This window comes from Tachyglossus aculeatus, chromosome 11 (assembly GCF_015852505.1).
Source record: "Tachyglossus aculeatus isolate mTacAcu1 chromosome 11, mTacAcu1.pri, whole genome shotgun sequence".
Taxonomy (NCBI): Eukaryota; Metazoa; Chordata; class Mammalia; order Monotremata; family Tachyglossidae; genus Tachyglossus; species Tachyglossus aculeatus.
In genome coordinates this window covers 56,565,924-56,584,762 of record NC_052076.1, presented here as the reverse complement: position 1 = coordinate 56,584,762, position 18,839 = coordinate 56,565,924, and the positions used below count along the sequence as shown (strand labels likewise).

General features: G+C 48.7%; 1 protein-coding gene across 3 annotated transcripts in view; it reads left to right on the top strand.

Annotated features, from left to right (window-relative positions):
• CPNE2 (copine 2) overlaps window positions 1-18,839 on the top strand; it is a 109,878-nt gene that overhangs the window by 23,787 nt on the left and 67,252 nt on the right. For 2 of the 3 annotated variants that reach the window (XM_038754426.1, XM_038754424.1), the window contains exon 2: window positions 12,227-12,426. In XM_038754426.1, the coding sequence (XP_038610354.1) occupies window positions 12,256-12,426 (171 nt within the window). In that variant the 5' untranslated portion in view covers window positions 12,227-12,255. Of the gene's footprint in view, window positions 1-7,079; window positions 7,099-12,226; window positions 12,427-18,839 lie in introns of those variants that run through there. The other variant, XM_038754425.1, reaches the window with a different exon arrangement.

The window sequence follows — 18,839 nt, the reverse complement described above, 5'->3', positions numbered from 1 at the left end:
ATCATTCATTCACTCAGTCCTATTTTGTTGGGGTTGGTCTAGCTGTTGTTTGAGCAGTGTCTGAGAAGTCTCTGCCCTGACCCCTCTGCCTTCACTTTCCTCTTCATGACTGACTCAGGAAGGGCTGGTGGGAGGGTTCACCCCCGTGACAATCATGTGTCTTCAGAAGGGACCCAGTCCCCCACCCCCTCACCCCCATTGCAGGGCTTGTGATTGCCTCCTGCACCCCACCGCCAGGTGGGCCAGGAGCTCTGACAAAGCAAAGGCTGAGAGCCAATCCTGCTACATTCCAGTGGGATTGGGTGAGACTCCCGCAGTTTTCACCCTTCTCTAAGCTCCCTCTCCTCTTTCTCAAGTGTGAGGAATTTTTTTGACTCTCCCTCCCAACCGGATCCCAAGAGGGTTTTGTTCTGGGCCTTGGTTGAACCTGCCTTGTCCAATGGCTGTCGCCCGTCCCCTGGCTGGGTTTCCTACACGCCTATGAGCAGGGACCATCAGAGCAGCGTGGCCCATGTCCCTGTCCTGCTGGGGAAACTGGAGGCGGAGCCAGGCAGCTAGAGCCCTGCACTCCAGGCCCCAGTAATAATAATAATGATGGCATTTATTAAGCCCTTACTAAGTGCAAAGCACTGTTCTAAGCACTGGGGAAGTTACAAGGTGATCAGGTTGTCCCACGGGGGGCTCACAGTCTTCATCCCTATTTTACAGATGAGGGAACTGAGGCACAGCAAAGTTAAGTGACTTGCCCAAAGTCACACAGCTGACAGTTTGTGGGAGCGGAATTTGAACCCATGACCTCTGACTCCAAAGCCCGGGCTTTTCCACTGAGCTATGCTGCTTCTCTTAGGGCAGTAGGGCACCACAGTTTGATCTGTCCCACTGGACCAGATGGGATGTCCATGCTAATGATTTTTTAACAAAATTGCAAATGCAAGTAAGTGAACTTTCCCCTGTCTCTCTTCTCCCACCTGACAGTCTACTCTGAACTTGTGTGTCTCCCTTCTCCTTAACCCCATTCCCGCTCTCTCCCAGCTCCTGCTTCTCCCTTTCTGGCAGCAATTCTGACATCCCAGGGATCCTTCAACCTTCCCGTTTGACCAGTTCTAACCCAGTGGCCAGGGGTTCTAGATTCTGGACCCAGTTCTGCTGCTTTCAGTGCATTAAAAAGCACTCCTTTCCTGGGCTTGATGATCCCTTCATCTTTGCTGCCCCAGGTTGGGATCTGGGGCCTTTTCTTTTGTGGACCGCACAAAAGCTTTGTGTCGTCCTCAGAAGCTGGAAGCTGCCTTCTGAGTCATTTCAGATTTATTATCTGCCCTGATGGCTGTGCAGGGCATTGTGTTCTGACAAACCAACACCGGGAAAGTGCTCATCCCCCTCTGAGAGACCTGTACCTGTGGCAAAGAGCTGTCAGCTTGGATTGGACTGGAGAACAACTGGATTTCTGTCTTCTGCCTGAGTATTTTTGTGGGGAGAACTGCCAGGGAAAAGGTGGAATAATTAGGAAGCTACAGCACAGATCTCTAAGGGTCCTCAGTGTCCCTCCTCCTGGGTTGGATGACTAGAGAGGTCATTTGGGTACTTGCCCAGAGGTCAGTGGAGGATTTCAGTCCTTAATGGGGGCTGGGGGAGCACAACCAGCCAGTTCTGCCTCTGTTTCACCCACCTGCGACATCAGACAGATCATGGTCAATCCAAAAGTCTTGTCCTCGGAAAGTCCACCTGGAATTCGGCCAGCCTGCGGGGCTGAGATTCATCCATGGTTGGCCCTGCCCCAGTCTCCTCTACCTGAGCTTGAGCACTCTTCTCTTTAGCGAGATGCCTCCACTTTCTCTCCAATCCCCTCCTTGACCTGCTGCAATCCGTCTACCACCAAAGGAGCAGGGCGTCATACTGGAAAGACCTCAGGCCTGGGAGTCAGAGGACTGGGTTTCTAATCCTGGCCCTGCCACTTACCTTCCGTGTGACTTTGGGCAAGCCACATTACTACTCTGTGCCTCAGCCACCTCATATGGAAAATGGAGATAATATCTGTTCCTCTTCCTACTTAGATTGTGAGCTCTGTTTGGGACAGGGCTCATATCATTTTTCTAACAAACCATTCAGTCCACGTCTCCCCATGCCTCAGAAACCTCCAATGATTGTCCATTCATCTCTACATCAAAAAGAAGCTCTTACAGTTAGCTTTAAGGCATTCAATCAGCTCTCCCCCTCCTATCTTACCTCACTGATCTACTACAATCCAGCTCTTACACTTTGCTTCTCTTACGCCAACCTACTTACTGTACCTCCATCTAATCTGTCTCATTGCTGACCCTCTGCCCACTTCTTCCCCCTTCATATATGATAGACCACCACTCTCTCCACCTTCAAAATCAATTAATCAATAGTATTTATTAAATGCATACTATGTGCTGAGCACTGTGCTAAGTGCTTGGGAGAGTATAGTACAATAGAATTAGCAGACAGAGCCCTCCTAAAATCATATCTCCTACAAGAGGACTTCCCTGACTAAACCCTCATTACCTACCCTTTTATCCCTCCCCTCCGTACCACCTATTCTCTTGGTTGTATACCCCTTAAACATCTGGATACTCACCCCAAACCCTCATCACTTATTTTCCTATCCTTACACTCCACCGTTTTCCCCACATCTGTAATTTTTTAAAAATAATAATTTTATGGTATTTGTTAAGTGCTTACTATGTGCCAGGCACTGTGTTAAGAGCTGGGTTAGATACAAGCTTAGTACTCAAAAGCTTAGGGCTCTGCACACAGTAAACGCTCAATACATACGATTGAATGAATACAAGCTAATCAGGTTGGGCACAGTGAGGCACAGTGAAGCTAAGTGACTTGGTAAGTGCCTAACAAATGCCATTAGAAAAAAACAACCAAAAAACAGAAGCTAAAATCAAACTGTGAAACTGCCTAATGGAGCCAAAGTAACATATTCACTTGAAAATTGTCAGACCCGGAAGGTACTGCCTCTTGTATATGTAGTACCACTTTGGCTCCTCTAACTGCATCTCTGCTTGAATGTGGAGGCCAAAGCCTCTGGCTCAGCTGACAGGGGCCAGGCTGTGGGGAAGAGTCAGGAGTGGGTGTGGGGGTCAGGATGGTGGTGGCAGTGAGCAGCGGCAGTGATTCCTCAGGGGTCTAGCTCAGCTCCAGAGATGGGAGGAGAGTCCACCAGACTCATGGCTCTCATTTGAAGGCCAGGCTGACTCCACACTGATGGAGAGGAAGTTGGCTACAAGGCAGAGTTTTATCTCCTGGGGCCCCTGGGTGGAGGAGACGAGTGCCTGTTTATCCTCTTCAGGTGTGTTGATGTTGTTTGACATTGGAATGGATGCATTTTTCTGAGATGCAGAGAGAGAGGCGTAAAGGCAGGGGAAGAGCCTGGAAGTTGCAGGGTGGAGAGGAGTCGAGGGAAGGAGAACTGATGCTCCATCAGTCGAGAATGTCTTACGTACAATTTTGTACAGAGACAAGGGGAGGGATGAGGTGAAAACCTCTGCAAGACCCTTCTAGTCTGGGATTCTGGGAACTTGGTGGGGTTTGAGCACTTAACCACTTGGCTGCCTCCTTTTCCCCACTCTATCAATTCAGTCAATCAATCCACGGTATTTAGTGAATGTTTATTATGCACAAAGCACTGTAATAAATACTTGGGCGAATGCAGGACAATACTCGAGCCCTCTGCTCCTTCCATGCAAACCTGATCACCATCCTTTCATTCTCTTGAGGCCCTGTACCCAGCATTTCCCCAGCCCAGCAGACTCTCCTCTGTGCTAGTGTCTGCCCTTTCCTTTTTTAAATTTTTTTGTGGTATTAGATGTTTACTATATACCAGGCACGGTACTAAGCACTGGGGTAGGTACAAAACAATCAGGTTGGACACAGTCCCTGTCCTACATGGGGCTCAAAGTCTTAATCCCCATTTTACAGATTAGGAACTGAGGCACATTGAAATGACTTGCCCAGTGTCATCCAGCAGACAAGTGGTGGAGCCGGGATTAGAACCTACTTCCTCTGACTCCTAGGCCTGTGATCTTTCCATTTTCCTTCTTCAAAGCTTACTTAAAAACCCATTTCTTACATGAAGGCTTCCTTGATTAACTCCTTGCCTGAGACACATTATGCTCTCTTGCTGCCCCAATATCTAAGGAGAGCCCTGCAAATCTTGTGCCTGTATTTTGGTATTTGGGCTTGTAAAGATCCTAAGCATGAGTGTCAAGACCCTCCATCAGCAGGCTATCATTCCTACCTGATAATAATAATAACAATGATAATAGTAATAGTATTTAAGCACTTATTGTGGGTCAAGAACTGGGGTAGAGCATCAGGTTGGACCCAGTCCCTATCCCACTTGGGGCTCACAGTCTAGCGGGGAGAGAGAACAGGTATTTAATCCCCATTTTACAGATGAGGAGACTGAGGCACAGAGAAGTTAAGTGACTTGCCCAAACAGGCAAGTGGCAGAGCCGGGATTTGAACTCAGCCTCTCTGAGTGAATAGTGGCTAGAGAACAAGCAGAGGCCTAATGGGAAGACAAAGTGATTGAGAGTCCGAAGACCCTAATTTTAGCCTCAGCTCTGTCCCTGGCCTGCTGTGTGATCTTGGATAAATCACTTAATCTCTCTGGGCCTCAGTTTCCTCATCTGCAAAAGGAAGATAAGACAGATTATGAGAAACTTCTCAAGAGCAGAGTGTATCAGTGTCTTGGTGCCTGGAGACGAGTCTTAGGACAGGGCTAGCCCCCCAAGAGGCTGTCCGGTCAATATACAGCCCAGACTTTCACCCCAGAGCCCCCAGCCCCAGTGCAGCAGGCTGGGCCTGGTTATGGACAAGCTGATTTTGTGGGCAATGCTGCTCCCCATTTCGTTCCTATCCAGCCTATTTTCCATAACTTGGGGGAGGAAGTTGCTCTGTTCTAGCGTGATTCTCAGAGGGGCAACTTGGCCTAGAGGGCGTTGGGTGGTTTGGGTTTACATGATCCACCTAGGGCAGGCCTGGGGGAATTCAGAATCAAACTCCTGGGCCCGCCTGAGGGTGGATTGGCACCGGGTGTGAGCATCCTATTCTGATGCCAGGATAGGTGCCAAGCAGGGTGTTGGCTTCTGGGAAACCTGAGAGGAGACGGCCTGCTGCAGACAGGAATGTCCACCACCCACCCACCTGTCCCATGGCAGCAGCCCTTCAAGCTTTCCTGGGGCTGTCCAAGGGGATTTCCCCATGGGGATGGGTGGTCAGCGGAGCTGGATTGGGTGGGTCCCTGACCCTCAGGCTCCTCCTATCTAAAGTGTGGGTCCTGGGGAGAGGCAGCTTGCTCTGGAGGGGGTGCAGAAGCCCTAGTAGCCCCGCTGAGGTGAATGCAGGCGGCGCCTATTACTCTGGCCAGTGAGCCAGAGTAGTCCCTGGAGGTCTGGGGGGTGGGGGGTGGGGGGGCGCTCATAGAAGCTCCCGGGGGTGATGTCCTGGGCTGGAGTTCCAGGAGGTCTCCCCTCCTCAGAGAGAAAGCTCCCTGGGCGTTTCGGCCCCCAAACCTTCACCGAAAGGATTTGTCAGTCAGTCAGTTGGTCAGTCAGCCAGACTTCTGGAACCTCGATGGAGCAGCAATGGAGAAATTACACAGGAAGCTAAAAGCCCCACCCTACCAGCTTTACTCTCTACCTGCTTCTGGTGTAATTGGTCAGGGAGTGTGTATATCATCTCTGTTATGCAGTACTCTCCCAAGCACTTGGTACAATGCTTTACACCCAGTAAGTGCTCAATAAATATGATTGATTGCATGACAGGACCCACATATACCTGATAACAGAAGCACCTGGCATTGCCTGAGCAAGATTTACTTTAATCACATGTTGAAATATCAATCGGTGATGTTTATTGAGCACTTTCTGGGAGCGGGGCACTGTACTAAGTACTTGGAACTGTGCAGTACAGTTGGTAGACCTGATCCTTGCCCTCAAGGAGCTTTCAATCTAGTGAGCGAGATAGATATTAGAATAAATGGCATATAGGTGAAGCAACGGGGTATAAGGATATGTAGGTACGTAAGTTCTGTGGACCTGGTTGGAGGTGACTATCAAAGTGTTTAGGGGATGAGTGGATAGAAGACAGAATAGAGAACACCCTATTTGTTAATAGGGTGGGGTGATTAGAGGGGTAATCAGAGAAGGCCTTTTGGAGGAGATGTTATCTTAGAAGGGCTTTGAATATAAAGAATGGTGGTCTTTTGGATTTGAAATGGGAGGGAAAGGCCTGAGCCTGGGGTCAATGGAGAGGTAGATGAGATGGAGGCTTAGTAAATAGTTGCTGTTAGTGAAGTAATAATAATAATAATAATGGTTGTGCTACTTGTTAAGCACTCACTGTGTGCCCAGTGCTATGCTAAGTGCTAGAAAATACATGAGCTGGGCTGTAATTGGAGGGGCGCAAGGAGTTTCTCACCGAGCAAATGAGATCCAGCATTGGCCGGACACAGGCTCTTTGCAGAGAACAGAGGAGTGTCCGCTGCCTGTCTTGTTCTTTGTTCTTCCATTCCAGAGCTTCTATATACAGACGCTTCTCCTGCTCTGGACGCAGAAGCCTGTCCAGCAGGCTCTCGCAGCCATTCAGCGCTTAGAACAGTGCTTTGCACATAGTAAGTGCTTAATAAATGCCGTTATTATTATTATTATTATCCCTTTGGAGAAGTGGATTGAGAGGGTGGCACTTGGCTGTCGTCCCCCTCCATCTGAGTGGGGACAGGCAAAATGTCTCCCCTACCCACCAAACCTCCATCGCCCTGGTCAGGGACCAGAGCCATCTCACCCCAAGCCCCATGTGCCTGGTTGGAGTGGGGGCTGGGATGGTGAGGGAGGTAGGAAGGGGCAGGGCTGGGGTGGATTGGGGTGAGCCCAAACTCACTGTCCTGGAACCAGCAGCTTGGAAGGCCCCTTTGGGAACCTCTCTTTCTGCCCTGACGCAACCCCCTAGTCTTCCCAGCTTCATCTTCTTCCACCCAGCCCTCAGCCCGGCCCTGGAGAAGCCTCCTCAGTTGCCATGGAAAACCAGCCGACTGCTCAACTGCTGGAGGGCCAGCCTGAACAGGTGCCTGACCTCCCCTCCTCCCTCCCTCCCTCACCGCCTCCTGCAGACACCCCCCTCCTCCCCACCCTTATTTAACCCTTTCACCCGGCAGGCTCTGCTGTTCAACCAAGTGCACTGAGCTACTTTAAGCGGCAGGATCGAGTGTACAAAATTGGGTGCCCATAGATAGCCGGAAACTCTGGCTGCATTTTACAAGCAAATCCACCCGCCATAACCTCTTCAAAGAGATGGCACGTTGACTGTAGCACCACTCGAGACCAAAATGCACATCCGTTATAGTAGCAGCGATTTGAAAGTGATGTTCTGATGCTGAAACCTCCATCGTCTGTGAGCGTGGGTGTGACCGAAAAGGGCTACTTGTGGCTGACATCCTGGGCCTCTCTGTACCTTTTGTCACGCTGACAGACTGGTGGCCGGTGCCATTTTCCAATCTGTCTTGGTCTCCTGATGTCCCCGGAGTCTCTGCTCCAGGATGGCAACCCTTCTCTCTCTTGTCTTGCTGCTTTGTTTGCAGCAGGTGTCTCGCAGAAATTGGGCTTTGTTGTAGTCAGTCAGTCACTGGTGTTTATTGAGCGCTTACTGTGAGCAGAGAACTCTACTAAGCTCTTGGGAGAGTACACTGTAACAATAAACAGACAGATTCCCTGCCCACAGTGAGCTTACAGTGTAGAGGAAGAGACAGACATTAATATAAATATAAAATTACAGATAGAGAAGCATCATGGCATAGTGAATAGAGCACGGGCCTGGGAATCAGAAGGTCATGGGTTCTAATCCTGGCTCCGCCACTTGTCTGCTGTGTGGCCTGGAACAAGTCACTTCACTTCTCTGGGCCTCAGTTACCTCATCTGTAAAATGGGGATTGAGGCTGTGAGCCTCACGTGGGACAGGGACTGTGTCCAACCCGATCTGCTAGTATCCACCCCAGTGCTTATTACAGCACCTGGCACATAATTAAGCACTTAACAAATACTGTAATTTTTATTATTATTATATGTACATAAGTGCTGGGAGGCTGGGAGGGGGGAATGAATGAAGGGAGCAAGTCAGGGTGACGCAGAAGGAAGTGGGAGAAGAGGAGAGGAAGGATGCTGGGAACTGGAGCCCAGAAACTGGAGCCAACTGTGCTGCCATTAAAACCCTGCCTGGGTCAGCCGACCCCTCTGGAGGCAGGGAGTCCGGGTTCAGATCTCCCTAGCCACCCCACTGGAGCCCAGCTGGCCCAAAATTGGCATCAGGACCTAGCCAGGTGTGGCTCTGGCTGACCCAACCCCATTCTGTTGTGCTCAGGATGCACAAGGCCCCAGACTGGTCCTTGCCCAGCCCACCCAGAGGCTTCTAAACCAGTTGGACTTGGGGTCCCAGCCTGTTTCCAACATCTGGGAGGGAGCCAAGAAGGGAGGGCAGAGCAGTGGGCGGAAGATGCACACTTGGCTCTAACAGCACGCACAACTGAGTCACGCAGCTCCACTTACGGTGTCGATGAGGTCAAAACCACACATGTCCTGAGAGACATGAGCAGGGCTCAAGCTGGGAATAATAACAATAATAATAATAATAATAATGGCATTTATTAAGCGCTTACTATGTGCAAAGCACTGTTCTAAGCGCTGGGGAGGTTACAAGGTGATCAGGTTGTCCCTCGTGGGGCTCACAGATTTAATCCCCATTTTACGGATGAGGGAACTGAGGCCCGGAGAAGTTAAGTGACCTGCCCAAAGTCACACAGCTGACAATTGGTGGAGCGGGGATTTGAACCCATGACCTCTGACTCCAAAGCCTGTGCTCTTTCCTACTGAGCCACGCTGTCTCTGTCCTAAAGGAGCTTGTTCTTAGCGAGCCCCAGAACACTCTGGGAGCCATGTCTGGTCAAGGATGACAGAATAATAAACTGATTTACAGAGGCAACAAAGCCAGGCGTGAGAAGCATATTTCTGGTAGTCAGGAGAAAGGGGCTCTAATCCTGGACCTGCCACTTGCCTGATGGATGACCTTAGACAAGTCACTGAAGTTCTCTATTCCTCAATAGCCTCATCTGTCCAACTGGGATAAAATATCTCTTCTCCCTCTCAGAGTATGAACCCCAGGTGGGACAAGGACTAGGTCTGACCTGCAAGAAGCGTGGCCTAATGGATAGAGCACGTGTCTGGGAGTTAGAAGGTCCTGGTTTCTAATCCTGGCTTTTCCACTTGTCTGCTGTAAGACCTTGGGCAAGTCACTTCTCTGTGCCTCAGTTAAAATGGGGAATAAGACTAGGAGCTTTATGTGGGCCAGGAACTGTGTCCAACCTGATTTGCTTGTATTCATCCCAGTGTTTAATACAGTGTCTGAAACATTAAGATCTTAACAAATGCCACAATTGTTATTATTTTTACCATAATCTAGATTCATTCATTCATTCAATCATATTTATTGAGCTCTTACTGTGTGCAGAGCATGGTATTAAGTGCTTAGCACTGAGGCTCTCCACTTTCTTACGGGCCCGGGGGCATCACCCACGGGGCAGCCTCTCCATCCCCCCCATCTTACCTCCTTCCCTTCCCCACAGCACCTGTATATATGTATATATGTTTGTACATATTTATTACTCTATTTTACCTGTACATATCTATTCTATTTATTTTATTTTGTTAGTATGTTTGGTTTTGTTCTCTGTCTCCCCCTTTTAGACTGTGAGCCCACTATTGGGTAGGGACTGTCTCTATATGTTGCCAAATTGTACTTCCCAAGTGCTTAGTACAGTGCTCTGCACACAGTAAGCGCTCAATAAATACGATTGATGATGATGATGATGATCCAAGCATAATCTATACAGTGCCTGTTACCATAAATAAACAAAGGACGGACAGCTTGGAGCAAGCAGAGCCCAGTGGGGGCTCATCTACCTAGGTTTCATGGAAAAGCAGTTGTGGCCCAGTGGAAAGTGTAGCCTGGGAGTCCGTGGACCTGGGTTCTAATCCTGGGCCTGCCATTTGTCTGTTGTGACCTTGGTCAAGTAACTAAACTTTTCTGTGCCCCAGTGTTTTCATCTTTAAAATGAGTAGTAAATCTTCCTCCTTCCTCCTTAGACCGTGAGCCCCATGTGGACCATGAACTGTGTCCAACCTGATTATCTGTTATCTAACCCAGCAATCAGTTGTATTTATTGAGTGCTTACTGTGTGTAGAGCACTACACTAAGCACCTGGGAGAGTACAGTATAACAGAGTTTAGACACAATTCCTGCTCACAACGACCTTGCAATCTGGAGGGTTGGTACAGTATAGTGCTTAGGATAATGCTTGGCATATAGTACGCACTTATCAAGTTCCATAATTAAAGGGATCTGCTGGACAGGAGGACTTAAGACGTTCAGGTAGATGAAGACAGAGCCTAAGGAAACAAGTTGGCTTAGGAAGTCTGCAGATACTGACTTGGCTGGTCCATGATGGCTGTGGCACCCTGACCTCTTACTCTGGGAAATGTCTTACTCTCCCAAGCGCTTAGTACAGTGCTTTGTACACAGTGAGTGCTCAATAAATATGATTGATTGGTTGAGTTGTGGTCAGAAAGGGGGAAGGAGCCGTGTGCTAGGAAAAATATGCAGACGTGAGGAAGCAGGGGAACTGAGTTCCTTTCAGGAACCTGGGAAGGGGAGTGAAGTGCTATATGGGAGTCAGAAAGTGAAGAAAGCATTTGTTTTCAGTTGGTCTGTTCCCTGCTTGGGGTGGATGTTATACCAGGAGCCTTTAGAGTACCAGTAACTGTGGTATTTAAGCAGTGACTATGTGCCATGCACGGTACTAAGTGCCAGGTAGATACACAATAAACCGATGAGATGCAGTCCCTGACCCACGTGGGGCTTTACATTGTATTTTTACTTTAAGTTCCCAGCCCTCCTTCACCATGGATCCCACCGTCAAGTTCTGCGGTTCGGAAGGGAAATGCAACAACTCTGGAGTGGGGGTAGGGGAAGAGCCGGGGGTCCCACCCGCTAAAGGCACGCTGTCGGTTCCGGTGGCTGTCATCATGTCCGAGGGATTCCCTGGTGTTAACACATGGGATGTCACCTGCATCTGTCTGGCATCCGTGGCTAGTGTTGTTGGTGACCACCCCAAATGCTAGTCTAGCACCTGGGACCCCATTGCCCTGCCCAGCCCCTACTATCCTGGGGGTCGGGCAGATGACTGTGGGAGGGGGGTTGGTGACTGGGTCAGACCTAGGCAAAAGTTTCAGGGGCTGCAGTCTTCCCTGGGCTCTAACCCACTCACCCCGCCCCATATCCTTAGGTCCATGGAGCAGGGTGAGGTATGTGTATGAAAGGAGCAGAGGACAGAAGGACCTGGGTTCTAATCCCGGCTCTGTCACTTGTCAGCTGTGTGACCTTGAGCAAGCCACCTCACTTCTCTGTGCCTGTTACCTCATCTGTAAAATGGAAATTAAGACTGCGAACTCCATGTGGGACAAGTTCTGCTTCCAACCTCTCTTGTATCTACCCCAGCACTTAGTTCAGTGCCTGGCACCTAGGAAGCACTTAACAAATATCACAAAATCAATCAATCAAAAAAAATGAGTTAATAAAGGATAGAAAGCTCAAGAAGAGACAACCTACTTGAAGGGTAATAATAATAATAATGATAATGTTGGTATTTCTTAAGCGCTTACTATGTGCAAAGCACTGTTCTAAGTGCTGTGGAGGTTACAAGGTGATCAGGTTGTCCCATGGGGGGTTCACAGTCTTCATCCCCATTTTACAGATGAGGTAACTGAGGCACAGAGAAGTTAAGTGACTTGCCCAGAGTCACACAGCCAACAATTGGCGGAGTCGGGATTTGAACCCATGACCTCTGACTCCAAAGCCCGGGCTCTTTCCACTGAGCCACGCTGCTTCTCTAAGCAGGGTAGCAAGAGTAGCGTCCTCAGCATCGTGAATGAGAACTGCAGAAATTTTATAGGCAAGTGTATTTTTCTGGCGAACTGTTCCCTCCCCTATAGGTGTGCCTCCCAGAATCGTCTAGGGAACCCTCAGTTGCCCCACTGAGATTCCAGCTCTCTGAAGCATGCTCTGTTCTGGGGTCCCACGTCTTCCCCAACTGTGTCTCTCCTCCTTGGGCCTAACCCTTCCTCAACCACCGTCGTACCTCCCGCAGATTGTCAGGAGCTGCTGCTGCTGGGGACGATGGCGTACACACTGAGCCCCGGCTCCTCCTCGGGGCCCATCGGGACCCAGTACTGCGTCTGCAAAGTGGAACTCTCGGTCTGCGGCCAGAACCTCCTGGACAGGGACGTCACCTCCAAGTCTGATCCCTTCTGTGTCTTGTTCACGGAGAACAATGGCAAGTGGTCAGAGGTGAGTTCCCGAGATCGCCCCGCTTCCTCCGGCCGGCTGGTGCGCCCGGTCCCTGGGCCGCGGGACAGGAGAGAAGAGGGGGTACTGAATGTTTGGGCTTGGTTTCAGCCTCGGCATGGGGAAACAGAGAGGCCTCCTGGAAAGGGCAAGGATCCAGGGTTCCCCACAGCATCCTTAGAAGAGGAGAAGGTGGCCTGGCTGGTTCATTCATTCATTCAATCGTATTTATTGAGCGCTTACTGTGTGCAGAGCACTGTACTAAGCACTTGGGAAGTACAAGTTGGCAATGTATAGAGACGGTCCCTACCCAACAGTGGGCTCACAGTCTAGAAGGGGGAGACAGAGAACAAAACAAAACATATTAACAAGATAAAATAAATAGAATAAGTATGTACAAATAAAATAGAGTAATAAATACGTACAAACATATATACATATATACAGGTGCTGTGGGGAGGGGAAGGAGGTAAGGCGGGGGATGAGAAGGGGGAGAGGAAGGAGGGGGCTCAGTGTGGGAAGGCCTTCTGCAGGAGGTGAACTCTCAGTAGGGCTTTGAAGGGAGGAAGAGAGCTAGCTTGGCGGATGTGTGGAGGGAGGGCATTCTAGGAAGGCCAAGGGGATGACGTGGGCCGGGGGTCGACGGCAGGACAGGCTGGCTGAAGCTGGGCCTGGCTGAGACAAGACTGCAAGGTGCAGTAAGGTGGACAGTTGAAGGGTGCAGAAGAGAAGCCCACACAAATGTAGGAGAAGGGATGTTTCCCCCTTTCAGTCCCTCTTTCTCACCATTACCCAACTGAGGGAAAGTGGCAGGAATAATAATAATAACTGTGGTATTTGTTAAGCACTTACTGTGTTCCAGGCACTGTACTAAGTGCTGGCATGGATATAAACAAATCGGGTTGGACACGGTCCCTGTCCTATGTGGGGCTCACAGTCTCAATTTCCATTTTACAGAGGAGGTAACTGAGGCATAGGGAAGTAAACTGACTTGCCCGTGGTCAGGCAGCAGATGAGTGGTGGAAGAAAAGGGAATAACTGGAGGGAGATGTGCCTGGATTCCCCAGCCCCCCCAAAGGGATCGCAGAAACATCCATTTCTGGGCTCCAAGGTGCCTCAAACCCAGGAATCTGGGTCACATTCTATTTTCGGGACTGGCCGTGTTGGTTTTTCCCACCCTGTTTCCAGGGACCTAACCGCACTGTCTCTCCAGCAGGGTGAGAGACACCATCTCCACAAGTCTGTTCCTGAGTGAGAGGAACAAGTGGCTTTATTTTGCCTCAGGGTCTCCTTTTAGCCCATCCCCCTGGCTGGGCTGAGTGGCATGAATGGAGAGATTGTTCTCTGAGAGGGAGGGTGGAGGGGGATCATGCTCTCCCTGTGGTGGCCGGTGGGGAGGTCTTGAATAAATGAATCTAGGCTCCGGCTGTTTGAATTTGAGGCTGGGCTGATCAGGGAGGGGTTCAGTTCCCGGAGGCTGAGGTTGGAAGTATCGTCCTGGCAAGAGCCGAAGTACCAGGGAAACCTTTGCCCGCCATCAGCGCTTAGAAGCTTGGCACATAGTAAGTGTTTAATAAATACCGAAATTATTATCTGGAGCAGATACATCTGAAGGAAGGGAGCTGGGAGTCAAGGGAGCTGTTGGAGTTGAGGCAGTAATGGGTGTTCCTCTGGAAGAATCCCAAGCATCTCAAGAGCAGGACCTCCAGAGGTCACGTGGTCCCTCCCTCTGCCTCCCAGAAGGAAGGCACGTAATCAGAGAAACAGGTTGGCCTAGTGGATAGAGCGGGAATCTGGGAGTCAGAGGGACCTGGATTCTAATCCCAGCCCCACCACTCGTCTGCTCTGTGACCTCAGGCAAGTCACTTAGCTTTTCTGTGCCTCAGTTACCTCAGCTGTAAAATGGGGATTAAGACTATGAGCCCCATGAGGGACATGGACCGTTTCCAACCCAGTTTGCGTCTATCTACCCCAGTGTTTAGTACACTTCCTGGCACATAGTAAATACTTAACAATACTATTATTATTATTATCATTATTCCATCCCAGAAAGGTGAGGAGGTCCCAGTTCTCCAGCCAGAATGGAGGCAGCCAGTTTTCAAAAGGAAACCTAAAGAACACCTCTAAATTTGCCCTTTCCTAGCTCACCCATCTTCTTCCTTATTCAGAGTCCCAGCTGGGACCAGGGCATCTGTAAGCTCGTTGTGGGCAGGGAATTTGTCAGTTCATTATTATACTGTACTCTCCCAAGAATTTAGTGCCATGCTTTGCACAGAGTAAGTGCTCAATAAATACAATTGAATGAATTAGTGGCCCTGTGTGGCTTGAGGGCTGGGCAGTGGGTCCCTCCCTCACTCAGCCTCTGTAGTTCAGTTCTGCCCCAGGCCCTTTCTCATCTGCTCCAATTTCTCTCCAATCAATCAATCAATCATATTTATTGAGCGCTTACTGTGTGCAGAGCACTGTACTAAGCGCTTGGGAAGTACAAGTTGGCAACTCCACTCCCTTCTCCCCCTCCAGTTTCAGTCGGTGTGTACCAGAGGCGGAAAGGCCTCTATCTTCAGCAGGATCCCAGAATCCCAGCGTTGGCAGAGAGCCTGCGAGATCACCTAGTCCATGGCCCTGCTTTCGGACCAGGCCCTGTCATCATCAATCGTATTTATTGAGCGTATTTATTGAGCGCTTACTATGTGCAGAGCACTGTACTAAGTGCCCTGTCCCATAGCGACGAGTCACTGCCGCTCCCCTTTGTAAGGCCCACGGAGGAGCCCCCACAAGCTCCCTAGGCCTCACTTTCCGGTGTCCGTGGCCTGCACCGTCGACAATTTCTTCCTTGGGTCTAGCCCAAAACCCTCACGATGTAACTGTTTCCTCTCGCTTAGTCTTCAGTGGAAATGGAAAATTGTTGGTCTCTTGGCACCATATGGGTTTCTGTCCAAGATGTCTCCTTCTTGAGTTCGGATAATACCAAAGGCTCCCTGGGAGCTGAGGCCAATCTGGTTGGGCACTTCTGGTGCCCTTCCCAACTCAGAAAGAATTAGACTCCCACTAAACTATAAACTCATCATGAGCAGGGAATATGTCTATTTATTGTTATATTGTACTCTCCCAAGTGCTTAGTACAGTGCTCTGAACATAGTAAGCGGTCAATAAATACGATTGACTGACTGTCAGCAACACCATCGCTGGATCAGTCCATTGATCCACCCAGCCCAGTATTCTGTCTCTGAGAGCGGCAACAGGATGCTCAGAAGAACCACTTGATAGTTGTCCTCTTTAATGTCAGACTCCAAGTAACACCATTAAACCACCCCATTTTCCCTCCTCTCCTAATTTTCTCTCTAATAACCCATTATGGATGTCTTGTTCATTAGTGTATCCAGTCTCTTCTTGAGTGGGCTGATATTTTCATCCGGCACAGCTTCCTAGGCAAAGTGTTTCCTTATTTTTAGTTTTGGAATCTCCCACCTTCAGGTTTCAGTAGGTTAGGCTTCATCCTGGGACTGTGGGATTTTGTGAACAATGATTCCAGGTTCACCCTGTAGGGCCGTGTAAACTTCAGGCCAGTCCCCTCTCCTTCCAGACCAGTCAGTTGGATTTTTGTTGTTGTTTTATGGTATTTGTTAAGCTTTTACTATGTGCCAGGCACTGTACTAAGCACTGGGGCAGATACAGCTAATCAGGTTGGACACAGTCCATCCATATCCCACGTGGGGCTCACAATCTTTATCCCAATTTCACAGATGAGGTAACTGAGGTAAAGAGAAGTGAAGTGACTTACCCAAGGTCACACAGCAGAAACATGGTGGATCTTGAATTAGAGCCAGGCCTGTGTTCTATCCACTAGGCAATATTGCTTCTCTAATCCTAATCTCTAAATCTTAGTTTTTTCATTGTGGGAGGGAAACGTGTCTACTAACTCTGTTGTACATTCCCAAACATTTAGTACAGTGCTCTCTGCACACTGTAAGCGCTCAGTAAATATCAATAATTTATTGATTCCCTTCCCTTAAGGAAGCTGCTTCACCTCCGTAGTTGTGGGTGGATCATAATTTCCTAGTGTGCAGAATACACATTGGGGTCAGTTTTCTGTCCCTTTCCTGAACATGCCCAGCATAGATCGGTCTGGCCTCTCTGGCTGCTGCTTCACACTGGACCAATAATTTAAGGGAACAGTTGATGATTTCCAGACTCCTTTCTGGGATCGTGTCCAAGAATAATGATAATAATAATGATAATAATAATTGTGGTATTTGTTAAGCGCTTACCCCACACACTGTACTAAGCGCTGGGGTCGAGACGAGATAATCAGGTCTCACCTGGGGCTCACAGTCTGAGTAGGTGGAAGCACGGGTATTGACTCTGTATTTTGCAAATGAGGTAACTGAGTCCCAGAGAAGTGAAATGACTTGCTCAAGGTCACACAGCAAGTTTGAGGCAGAGCTGGGATTAGAACCCAGGTCTTTTGATTCCTATGCTTGTGCTCTTTCTACTAGGCCCTGTTGCTTCCTCTAGGCCACACTCCTTATGCCATCTGATAGCTCAGAGCCCAATAACTTGCAATTGTAGTTTGGATTATTTTATCTAAGAATGCTACCTTGCACTTACACCTGCTGCTCCCACCCCCTGAACTCTCCCCGCCCAACTTTATAGACTTTCCTCAGTAATTATGGTTATTTGTTAAGCACTTACTCTGTGCCCAGCACGGTTAAGCGCTGGAGTAGATATAGTGTATGCAGATATGACACAGTCCCTTTCCCACATAGGACTCACAATCGTTCGTGTGAAGTGACTCTCTCACTTATCTCTTGTACCAGATCTTATCCATATAATTGAATAAAAGTCATCCATAAATCAATCAGTAGAAGCAGAAATGCTTTGTTTAGAGAGGATTATATGAAGGCCTGGATTTGTCTGGGTTTAATCTAGGGTGGGTGGCTTTCTGGTGGAGGAGCTTGGAAGAAAGGAAAGGCCAGGATTAGAGAGAGCGCCTCATCTTCCCATCCAAATCCTGTCCTCTTCCTGACTTTCCCATCACTGTAGACAACACCACGATGCTCCCTGTTTCACAAGCATTTTCCTGAATGCATCTTTTTCATTCATACCACACATTCAATCTGTCACCAAATCAAAGAGGCCCTCCTTGACTAAACCCTCATTTCCCCTACACACCTTCCCTCCTGCCTTGCCTATGCACTTGGATCTGTACTACCTCAACACTTGTTAGTTGGGTAGGGACCGTCTCTATATATTGCCAACTTATACTTCCCAAGCACTTAGTACAATGCTCTGCATACAGTAAGCACTCAATAAATATGATTAAATGAATGAATGAAAGTTTTACTATTCTATTTATTGTGTTAATGATGTGCATATAGCTCTAATTCTATTTGTTCTGACAATTTTGACACCTGTCTACATGTTTTGTTTTGTTTTCTGTCTCCCCCTTCTAGACTGTGAGCCCATTGTTGGGTAGGGACCGTCTCTAGATGTCGCCGACTTGTACTTCCCAAGTTTTTAGTACGGTGCTCTGCACACAGTAAGCGCTTAATAAATATGATTGAATGAATGAATGCCATCCTAAGCCCTACAGGCCTTATGTACATATCTTTATACTCTGCCATTTCCCAGCTCTGGACCATCTTTTGAATCCATCCCTTCCTCTCCATTCAGACTGCTACTGTGTCATGGCTTAGTGGAAAGAGCAGGGGCTTGGGAGTCAGAAGTCGTGAGTTCTAATCCTGGCTCCTCCATGTGTCAGCTGTGTGACTCTGGGAAAGTAACTTCCCTGTGCCTCAGTTACCTCATCTACAAAATGGGGATTAAGACTGTGAACCCCACGTGGGACAACCTTATTACCTTGTATCTACCCCAGTGCTTAGAACAGTGCTTGGCACATAGTAAGCGCTTAGAAAATACCACTATTATTATTATTATTATCATTATGTGCCACTTTGACTACTTCATCCTCCTTGCTGACTTTCTTACCTCCTGTCTCACCCCTTTCTAGTTCATACTTCACTCTGTTCCCTAGATATTTTTCTGAAAAAACTGCTCAGTCTAAATCTCCCCACTCCTCAAAAACTTCCAGTGGTTGCCCATTTACTTTTTCATCACGCAGAGCCTTTTAAGGTCCTCGGTCAGCCCTCCCCTTCCTACCTTTCTTCACTGATCTCCTCCTTCAACACACCCCACACACTTCACTCCTCTAACGTCAACCTGTACTTCCATCTTGTCTATCTCACTGCTCTCCTCTTAGACTGTTGTCCCTGTGTGGGACAGACACTATGTAATAATAACAGTGATATTTAATTAAGGACTTACCGTGGGCCAAGTACTGTACTTAGAACTGCGAAAGACCCCAGCAAATCACATCGGACCCAATCCTTGTCCTACATAGGTCTCTCAATCTGAAT